This window comes from Azolla caroliniana, unplaced genomic scaffold, assembly GCF_043228905.1.
Source record: "Azolla caroliniana isolate FFs.n. ecotype wild unplaced genomic scaffold, voAzoCaro1.0.p SCAF_9, whole genome shotgun sequence".
Taxonomy (NCBI): domain Eukaryota; kingdom Viridiplantae; phylum Streptophyta; class Polypodiopsida; order Salviniales; family Salviniaceae; genus Azolla; species Azolla caroliniana.
Window position 1 is genome coordinate 12,738,386 of NW_028230444.1, and position 11,161 is coordinate 12,749,546.

Below are 11,161 nucleotides of genomic sequence, written 5' to 3' on the forward strand. Positions count from 1 at the left end.
AGGCAGTTTCGATTCCTCCCCCTCAAGCCGGTGACGAAGGCTTGTAGTGTGAAATGGGGGAAGGCCGACCGCTTCCACCCATCCTGGCTCTTGTTTGGCCGCTACCTTCATCGCGAAGGCATAATGATGGGCCATATACTCATTGTAGTCGAGCCGAGTGACGAGGTTTTTCTCTCTAGTTGTGTGTCGAAGTTTTTCTCTTGCTGATGTGAGCGCCTTCATTACTCTAGGTGTCCACATAATGGGTACACCAAACTCACTATTTAGTGAGCGAACCAACACATCTGAATCACTGCCGTCGAGGTGGTCAACTTCGTATTCAAGCATCTTGCCTTTGCCTTTGTCCAATTTCGGACTTGGTCGTGACATGATTTGGTCACGTGAAGGCTCATGTGGTCCATTGAGCTCGATAGAGCTTGGACGATCCTTTGGTGAAGGACTTGGCCGAATATCGTCCTCTGAGTTGACGTTCAACTCTTCCTCGGTTGGGTTGGATGGAGCCGAATCAAGCTTATACCAAGATGTCAATTCATCGAAGACTACATCTCGACTCACCTGAACCACTCTGGTCGAACGGTTATAGCGCTTGTATGCCTTTTTCTCGGACAAGTATCCTACAACGATACATTTCTCTAACTTCGCATCAGGCTTCTATCATTTTTCGTTCGGGATGCGCACATTCACAATGCTTCCGAACACTTTGTGGTGCGCCAAGATCGACTTCCTTCTGACAAGGAGCTCGTATGGAGTTAGCTCATGCACTCAATTACTGGCGCACCGGTTCATGAGATAGACGGTTGTGGATGCTGCTTCGACCCAATAGAAGTTCCGCATATGCTTCTCATGCATGATGGCGCATGCTAATTCTTCCTTTCGGCTACTATGTTTATCCTAGACTAGTTACAGTCGCAAACACAAGGTATTCCCTTTCTGGAATACTCCCCAAAGGTGTGGTGGTGGGATGGATTGATACACACATACGATTATAAGTTATCCGGTTACGTTCCGATACACATACACAGTATCAGGTTTTGAATTAACATGCGTAAGATTATAACATAGAGTGTAGAAGGCAAGTACACAAGATAGAACACAATATACTATATTATTCGCTCCTAATTCATACAATCTAGACTACTTATATAGGTAGCCGATAAGGATACAAAATGGTGCATACACTGACCAATAATGATACAAGACAGTGTGGCTCTAGATCGATACATCCATCCGGATCCGTCATTACTTAATATAATATTCCTAAATATCTATTATTCAGGACTCCAATTCACACCTCTGGTTCATACTCTTCTCTGGCAACACATGGCACGCCCGATAGGACTCGAACCCACAATCCCTTGATTAGAAGTCACGTGCCTTATCCATTAAAATGTTCTGCAGCAATCTACGAAAACGTGTTGAGGGGTTAGGGTTATGGATGGAATGTTGATTATTGATGATAGAGATAGTGTTGAATGTTGATAAGAATTGCGGGGTGGGGGGTTCAACGTGAGAGAGAGAGAGAGAGAGAGAGAGAGAGATGACAAGAGAGAAGTTGAGACAGAGAAATCTTTTCTTATGTTTCATTCATTCCCCATAAGGGGGTTAAATAGTACAAAGTGGGGGGTAGATACATACACAAGGGTACATGCCCCTTGGCCATCCACACTAATCACTCACTCACACCTCTTTTTATTTGTCCACATGTGCATGTGTCCACATACGTATCTACTCACACTCACAATTTCACTAGTACACATTTACGCATACACATCAACACTATACTCTTTCACCCTCACTTGTCATTCTCAAATCTTCGTACATCTCGTACGGTAACACAATATAGCACGCCCGTGGGACAGTGTCTTGCACGTTGATCCACATGCCTGGATCATCATCTTCAATATCTTGTTTGACCGGAACTCCATCGATCTTCTCTGCGATGGACTCCCTCGATCAAAACGCTTGACCCGAACATTTCCTTTGGTGAACAAATCTTCCTCAACACAAACATTCCCATTTTGTCAGCTCACGAACTTTGGTATCATCCTTCGGGTCTTCAAAAAATGTTGTATGTGTATTCTTCCTCTCGTTGATTTTATGTAAGTGGTTTCGCATTTTCAAAATTTTGGAATATCATTGAGTTTTTAAAATTGTATTATGTACCCCCATGCTTATAAAATTTGTTGTTACGCCCTTGCAATATTAAAATTTTCTCACATGCCCTTAATGAAATATGCTTAAATGCCCTCAAATTTCTAAAATTTTCTCCTACACGCCTCTCTTTTTCTTCTCTCCTTTTCTATCTTTTTCTTCGACAATTGTTTCTTTTTCTTCATCATCATCTCTTTCAACAAATTCGTTTGGTTCTAATAAGTGACAATGTTGTGTTTCTTCTTCTAACTCGTTTGCTTCTGTTTCTCCTTCTTCGCCTTTCTTCTTTCCTTCTCTCGCAATCTTTCTCTTAAAGTTTCTGTCTCTCTGCATCTTCTTCCTTCTCTCTTTCTTCTTTCTTTCTTCTTTTTGATCCCGCTTCTCTACTCCTCTTCTTTCCTTCTCTTGCAATCTTTCTCTTAAAGTTTCTTCTTTTTCTTTTGTGTTGTGTCCAAGATCTATCGTTTCTTCCTCCTTGTGTTCTTCATCTTCTTCTCTTTCTTTTCTTCTTCATCTTCTCGTATGCATTTTCTCTGGTTCTTCTTCTTTTCTACATCTTCTTTTATGTCGTTGTCATCATCTGTCCGTCTGTGTTGGTGACTGGATTTGTGTCTTCGGCTCTGTCGCTATCCGGCCCATCGTTTCGACGACCATCTTCATCATTGTCTAGTCATTGTCTCAGTTGGTGTCGTTGTTTTGGCTGTTGTTCGGCTGCTCCAACAATTGTTCAACCACTCTCTAGCCACTCTTCGGCCACTATCCGACCACTCCAGTCCCTCTTTGTTGTCTGATCCGGTCCTATTTGATCAATCTGGCTCGTCTGTTATTAAGCCGCATATCCAACCATCAATCTGTTTGTGTCCAACTCGTTTAGACTGTCGTCCCGGTGTTTCTGTCTATGTTCTCGTCTGTTGTTTTCAACGACTTCATCGCCATCTCCGTCTTCGGCTCCTTCGTTGTTGTCCAACACTAGTCAACCATCATCTGGCGTCTCCTACTCGGCCGTCAATTGTCTATCATCCACGTCTTCATCACTGTGCGTCGCTTGTCGTCTTTGTCTTCGTTTGTCCGACCCTATCCAACTGTCTCCATTTCAGTTCATCTCATTCCGACCCTATCGACCGACTCCGTCTCTATGCATCGATGCTCTGTCCTAGAAATGATAAAGTGGTTTGGAAGATGGGATGCAACACATTTGTTTCATGATGCATCACTACATTCCTCTGTAAATGAGGCCTTTTTGCAACGTCAATGTATCATGCCATGGGACAAATGTGGAGACTATAAACAAATTGTAGTTTGGAAATGTTTGTTTTGAGAACAAGGGTAATTATGTACAAACTCTCTCTTCGTGAAGTCTGGATTACTTGGTGGGGTTAAAATAGAGCTTTAGATATTACATGATTTGGTAGTTTTTGACACTAATTTCCACCTATACAATTTTTTTTCAAAAAGGGCATCATTGCATCCATACAAATTGCTTAAAGAACGGGATAATTGGCTTGCCTCGCCAACAACTTGGTGCCTTGGGATAATCCTCTTCTCGAGACTATAGCTAAAGAAATGGGGAAATCTTACAAGTTCTTTAGGTGACCTCTGCATTACTTCGACAAGATAACTATACTTTGGTTGAAGTACAGTAACAATGCTAAATCCAAGAAGAGATGGCAATCTTCTCACCATATCGACAACCTCTTCCCTAGTATATTTAAACAACAATAATACTTTAGAGAACAAACATTGATTATCAGCATGGTTATGACACAAAATGAATGAAACCCATTCGGTCTCCTTAATGCAAAAAAATCTAAAAAAGAAGTTCATCTAGAGTTGTAAAAATCATACATTAACCAAAAACGATTGAACATTGAGAACCAACAAACAACAAGCTACTATATAAATATAGAGGGGTTGTCCCGAAAACATGTTTGTCAAAGTTCATGGATTTTCTCTTCCCTTTTTATTGTTTTCAATTCTCTCTTTCTTTTTCTTCTTTGTATGTTTGAATGTTACGTGATGTCCTAGCTAGAATTATATCTTACCTTGTGAAGTTTAACTCCATAAGATACATGACCGTGGGATTCAAGTTCTTGTCAACACTTAACGTCAGAAGTTGTGGATGTCGTGTAACCAGCCTATGCAAAAGGTTCACATAAAACAATTTGGTTAGGCATGCATCTTTTCTACATAAGACTAAGGCAAGCAGCATTCTTGGGAAATCCAAAGAAGTAAATTCATGGAAACTGTTAAAAGTATAGCATCTCTCACAAATCAATACTAAATATATTGATAAAATAAGTTTTTAGTATTAAGAGACCTATTCAGTTTTCACACAAATATTTTTCTTACTTGCCAATAATCTCACGCTTGATTCCCAAACTTTCAAGAAACTCGGTATTTGCTTGAAGCTTTGTCTCAATACTATGAGCTAAAATCATAGGCTTCCGCTTGATAACCTATTGAAGTCACACAAGGTTTTTCTCTTCAAAAAATGTCAAAATACATCCAGAATTTCTTCTAGGTATAAATAAACAAATTTTTTGAAGGAACTCTACCCTAATGATAATTGTGTTGCAAATATTTCCAGACCTTAAGCAAAGATGACCCAGTTATGCCAAGGCTCTCAAGGAACTGTATGGTTGGTTGAATTTTCTCCTCCACACTCAAACCAAGTAATTGTGGTGCATTATATATAACCTTTATTGAATTCATATAGTCAAAAAACAACGAAATCAGATCCTAAATATATATATATAGATGTATCTCTAAACATTTTACAATGAAGCTTCAAACTCACCTTACCGAGATCTTTCTTTGGAAGCCCCAGTTTGACCAGGAAATCGGTCTTCGCCTCAAAATTGAGACGATTTTTAAGCAGTTGAGGATGCCTTCGGAAAAGCTTTCCCATTAAAATTGAGTCTACACCAAGATTTTCCAATTGCAAAACCGCTGGTTGGAAATCCTAGTTGAAAAAAAGAGCATATTTATATAAATATATATCGAAAATACAGATATATACAATCACCGATACATGCATACAAGCTCAGAAATGCATACATACATATATGATCACACATGCATGCGCACTCACACGCAATGGAAAACACACTGTTTCTTTTAGAGGTGGATTTGAAATTTTCCATCTAATCTTGAACTAGATCTGTGTTGACTTGAGATTTATGGCCATCAAATCTCATGATTATGTGTAGTCTCCATGTTAACAAATACACGCATATATGATGACACGCCTCACATAGGCAGTGCATATATGTTGGTTTTCGAGATTCCGAAATTTTAAGATCCAATTTTAAACTTGGAACATACTTATTGTGATATCTGTGGTAATATTGCACATCATAAATCTTATGACTAAACTGCAGTAGCTTCACGTTCACAATATACAAGCACACATTTGCAAATGCATGAACATGTTACCTTTGAAGGTTGGATTTGAGATTTCCAGTCCAATCTTGAAACTAGACATATTTAGACATAAGATTTATGGTCGTAGAATACAATTAAAGAATCCAGTTTTATGGTGAGTGAAATGAAAGCATCTTATGATACGTAGAAAACAAGATAACTACCTGGTCGAGATTATATCGAAAAAGCCTAGGGAAGGACGTGATGATTTTATCAATATCATCTGCAGTAGCATGAATAGACTTAAGATAGTCACCGACAGGCCATACATCTTTCTGAACATTGCTTGAAATAAGTGCTGGTCTCCGTGCAAGTAGGGGACCTATATGGTTCCTCCTCACACCAATGCTTTCCAAACATGCAATAAGATCCCTTAAGCTTTTCTCGGCTCCATTAAGAATCAACATTGGATGCCGAATGATGAGTTTCTTTACATACTCCAAGGGCACTTCAAGATCCTCCAGAAACTCTACATTCGGCCTCAGATCCTTCGAGATATCTTGGCCAAGGATTTGTGGATGCTTTTGCACAAATTTTCCCAACTCTTTGTGTGTGAATCCAAGACCTTTCAGGAATTCTTCAACAAGAGCTAATTGGTCGCATTCATACGTAAAAAGTTGCGGCCAATTGGCGAGTACTGAAGGCAAAGAGCTTGATTTCACACCTATTGTTCGCAAAAACTCTACCTTGGCCATGACGGTGTCGATGCGTTTCCCAACGAAAGGGAGAACTTTGGCGATGTCGGGTGCCTTCATTCGAAGCAAGTAGAAGTAGTACACGAGCCTCGGGATGCCCGCTTGCTCGGCAAAGTATGACACAATAGATGGGAAAGAACCATCTTTTTGCTGAAAACCACTTGATTTCTGGAATCGCCTTCGATTGTTCATGTGAAAGATGCCCATTTCTGGGTCCCCTGTGTTACGTAACCCAAACCTTAACTCTAAATCAGACCCTATCTCTATTTTTGGGTCTCCTTTGACTCCTAACCCAAGTCCTAATGCTAAATTTGATCCCAAGCCTAACCTTAATCCTAACATCGATCGATCACGCAAACCTGAAGAAGACCTGGTGTCGCATGACCACCCAGACAAAGACCTTGACTCGAGTGCAGTGTTCCCGAGACAGATGAGGTCATCAATGAGGTCAGCAGAGTGGCGCAAGAACTCAAAAGCATAGCCTGGAGGGACGCCTTTGTATTCAAGAAGGTCTAGAAGCTCATCCATGGCTTCACTCCGATGAAGCCGTGAAGAATCTGAACCTTCAATTGCAAGAGCTTCCCTCTCGAGCAGAGTAGGGAGGTTTTTCGTTGCATTGGTAGTATTCTTGAAGAGAACCTTGGTACTTTTGCTCTCATAAGGTGCAGAGACGATCAGGGCTTGAAGTTCATCATACCCATCACGGGTTTTCTCTATAGGAGCTACTTGTGGGTTTTCATCTTCTATGATTGAAGATGAGGAAGAAGAAGAAGAAGAAGAAGTTACCTTTGAGGAGTTTCCATGGAGCTTTGCTCTGTTGTTACATAGCTCTGATTGTTTCTCATTGCTTTGGATGATGGTGAGGCCAAAGCAAAAGATATGCTTGGAGAACATGGTATAACACTTCACTTCCTCGACCCTTCTTTCTTATTTCTTTACTCTGTTTCTGTGTTTTCTTTTTTTGCTCTTACGCTCGATCGTTGATGGGCTCGGAAGCGGAAGAACACACACACACACACACACGACTGCCACAAAAGAAGATACATACATACATAGATAATTCTCAATCAAATTCAAGGAAATCTTTCCTTACAAACCGAACCGAACCGAACCGAACCGAACCCACCACCTCCACCGCTTGTCTCCACATGTAAACCACCCATCATCCATTTAGACATTATGCAGGTTCGTTAGAGTCACTCAAACAAGACTTGGTCTTCTTTAAAGACAACGCCATATATGTACTTACTCATGTCACACTCACAAACGGCTTGGGCTTACCTTTATAGAAGGTGGGATAAACCCATTGGTTGGTGTAGGAAGGGGAGATATGCACAATCTGGCCAATCAAATCAAATTGAGTTTTACCTAACGATCCTTGGAGATGTAGATAAAAGAAAGATTTGGACAGATGAAGATGCAAGAATGGCAGAGCCAAGAGTTTAATCCATGAAATTATGGTATGATCTAGTCGATACCAAAACAAGAATAGTTGAGGCTTCGTGTCCAAACTATAAGCATTTGTTTATCAGAAAAGGAAGAGACCGGATGTGCAAGAAGTGTTCACTAAGAGGCAGAAAGACTTGAGAAAGCGAACGAAGACAACATACACTCCGGTCAAAGCCAAAGGAGATGGTTGAACCAATTTACACATTATAATTTCACATAGAATAAAACATGGATCCCAAGTGGGTGTTGATGGATATGACACTCAACAACCAAGTTATGGGTTTAACCTATGAGAAATTTTGTGAATGTCAAGTGGGAACACCAAGGACCCCAACCAAGGAAGATGGCGTCGATAATAATGGATTGCGGGTGATGTGCGTTTGAGTTGACATGCATTTGTGTGCCAATAATGTCGCACATGAATGTGTAAGAGAACTTGGAGTTTCCCTTGTAGAAAATGTAGGTGTTGATGGGGTGCACATGAACCATGGGCCTGTTTTGGATAAAAGTATGCAAATGTTCACCTATATCTTTCGTGTATGTGTGTTGGCTTGTAGTGTTTTATGTGTTAATTTTTATAATGTATGTAGATATATGTATGTATTTGGGAATGTATAAAATTATGTATGTGTATATATATTGTGGTGTGCCTGCGTTCCTTTGTGCCACCCTTTTAGCACACCCTTTTTAGCATGCATGTTGCTAAGACAACCTAAATGGGTACCTTGTATTGACTATAAATTGAGCAAGAAGCTAAGTAAGTTGTTTTGGACTCTCTTTATGTGCATTTCACATATTGGTGGAGATGCGGGGTAAAATTTTAGCTGCTAACACCTCGTTCATGGCATCCCAACTCCCTCCCGTCACTGTAAAAGACAATATCCCTATGCAACCTGAGTTCCCGCAACCTCATGAGCAATCACACTACTTCCAAATGGAGCAGCTCTTACAAGTCTTCTTCAATGCTATGCTTCAAATCAGCTCTTGAAACTTGCCTCTAGGGTGCTGATGGAAGAGCTAACCCCCCACGTCCAAGCATCCGCCTCTTCCACTCCGCAGGTATGCACCGCTCTTGCCTCCATCAATCACTTCACCCACACCATCTTGTTAGACTTTGGCAGTATTATCTCTTCCATTAGTGTCGCCTTAGTTCACTAGTTAGACATCCACCGCTCCCTCCATCCAAATCCTTTTTGGCGATCACCAACATCTATACCACTCTCGCACGCAAGCCTGTTACACCGTCACCTTAAGCAATCTCACTTTCTCACACCACTTTTATGTCTTGCCCCACCAACTCTTCCCCCTTGCCTTAGGTTGCAATTGGTTCCCCAAGCATTGCACTATAATTGATTTCGTTACTCACCAACTTCTTGTCCCACAAGCTCCCCCAATCCCCGTCCTACATGATATCCCCCTTGTCCCCCACCTCATCCAAGTCCAGGTGGCCATAAGTCCACAAGAGTGCTTGATCTCCATCTGCCAATTGTTAGCTCGTTTTTCGTCACTAGCCCCGTCCAACTATTATTTGATTCTAATCAGGGCCAGTAGTTCCATGGAGATGTCCTCAACGCCGTTGTAGCTCAACTAGGTGTCCAGCTTGTGCTTACGTCCCCATACCATCCTTAGACAAATGGCCTCGTTGAATGCCTCAACAAGACCCTCAAGCAAGAGATTGCCTCTTACATCAATCCATGCCACAAAACCTAGGATCAAATCTTGCCTTTCGTCACCAACGCTTACAATACATCCGTACAAGCGTCAACACGGATTAGCCCTTTTCGAGCACTCTATGGGCGTGACCCTCGCCTCCCACTAGAATCTTCCATTGACGTCCATTCCAAACTTGTCAACATGGATAGTGCCACTAGGGGATTCTATCTCCAAAAGATGCTCCCCTCCTTCGACAAGCCAACTTTCGAAACCTACAAGTCACACAACATCGCCAAAAGCGGCACTACAAGGTTGAATTACCCCAACTTATGCTAATGGAACCAAAGTTCTCGTTTACTTCCTAGTCCGGTGACGCGGTCTCAAAAAATCCCTCATGCACCGATGGGTCAGCCCATTCATTGTAGTTTGTGCCATAAGATCCACTACGTACTTGCTCCGACGCGATTCCAATGGCTGATTCACCTCCACTCATGTTGCTTGCATCAAGCCCTATGCCACCCCAAGCCCATCTTTAGACCCTCGTTCATTCCCCATGTCATAAACCTCCTTGTTTCTCTCAGGGGGGAAATGTGGTGTGTATGTGTTCCTTTGTGCCACCCTTTTAGCACACCCTTTTTAGCAACATGTAGCTAAGTCAACCTAAATGGGTACCTTTGTATCGACTATAAATTGAGCAAGAAGCTAAGTAAGTTGTTTTGGAGTCTCTTTATGTGCATTTCACAATATGCAATTATTTTTTCTGTTTTTAAGTGTAGATTCATATAAGTGAGTGTATGTGCGTATGTTGTCGAGAAAATCCATGAGTACGTTGTCGTGAGGATGGTGAGAAAACCCGAGCGGGAGGAATAAAGCAAGATGTGCAACATTGCACGTGAACTTAGGAAAATTGTAACATAGGAATAATAGACAAATGTAAGGAGGAAAAGTAAGATGTAAAGGTATAAAGGTGATGTGCACTTTGTAGACTAGAGGGAGGCACATGAAGTATGGGTGTAGGGAGTAATGGGCATTGAGTATGTTGGTGAAAGGAGTGGGAGTTAAGACCCATCAATCTCACCTCCTAAGATCGAGGTCAAATACTCTCCTTTGAAAGAAAGGGGATTTGACCACTCCTTTATGTAATGTGCCTCACCCCCTACTATTATAAAAGGGAGTGAGGGGTCACTTTTGAGGGGCTTCCACTTTTGGATTTTCTTTGGGGAGTGGTCATTTTGTCATTAGAGGTAGACCGTTAGGATTTTCTTCATCATCTTTTCCCCGATTTTGTTTTAGGGTTTCGATTTTAGATTCCCCTTTCGTATCATTTCCCTTCTCTCGATTAGTGTTTAGTTCTTCTTCCTATTCGCTTGGGTTTTCTTCTATTTGTGCTTGAGTTCGGCTTATGGCCGCGGTTGTAATCATATCATGGCTTTCATGCCTTATAGTGTAATTTGCTTGTTTAACCTTGTCTTCATCTATTTCTCTATCGTGTCAATCTCTTCTTCTTTCTCCTCCCCTTTTGAGGTTGAAGGTCGTAAGGGTTAAGCTCCCATTTCCCCTCTGCTCCCTAGTCCAAGACCCCCGTGGTCCTGCCCAAGCCGACACGTACTTGCGGATTTCTGCAACAACGTGTCGGCTTGGGCGGGACCACGGGGTCTTGGACTAGGGAGTAGAGGGGAAATGGGAGCTTATCCCTTACAACCTTCGAGCTCAAAAGGGTAGGAGAAAGAAGAAGAGATTAACATTGTAGAGAAATAGATGGAGACAAGCTTAATCAAGCTAATTCCATT

General features: G+C 41.5%; 1 protein-coding gene across 1 annotated transcript; it reads right to left on the minus strand.

Moving 5' to 3' along the window:
* Positions 1-3,499: 3,499 nt before the first annotated feature.
* LOC147860194 (uncharacterized) lies at positions 3,500-7,198 on the minus strand. Its single transcript, XM_087324796.1, has 6 exons — positions 5,739-7,198; positions 4,949-5,113; positions 4,741-4,848; positions 4,501-4,607; positions 4,194-4,286; positions 3,500-3,850 (listed from the first exon to the last, which is right to left on the minus strand). The coding sequence occupies exons 1-6, from the start codon at positions 7,161-7,163 to the stop codon at positions 3,541-3,543; spliced, it is 2,208 nt and encodes a 735-aa protein (XP_087180922.1). The 5' UTR covers positions 7,164-7,198; the 3' UTR covers positions 3,500-3,540.
* Positions 7,199-11,161: the final 3,963 nt, after the last annotated feature.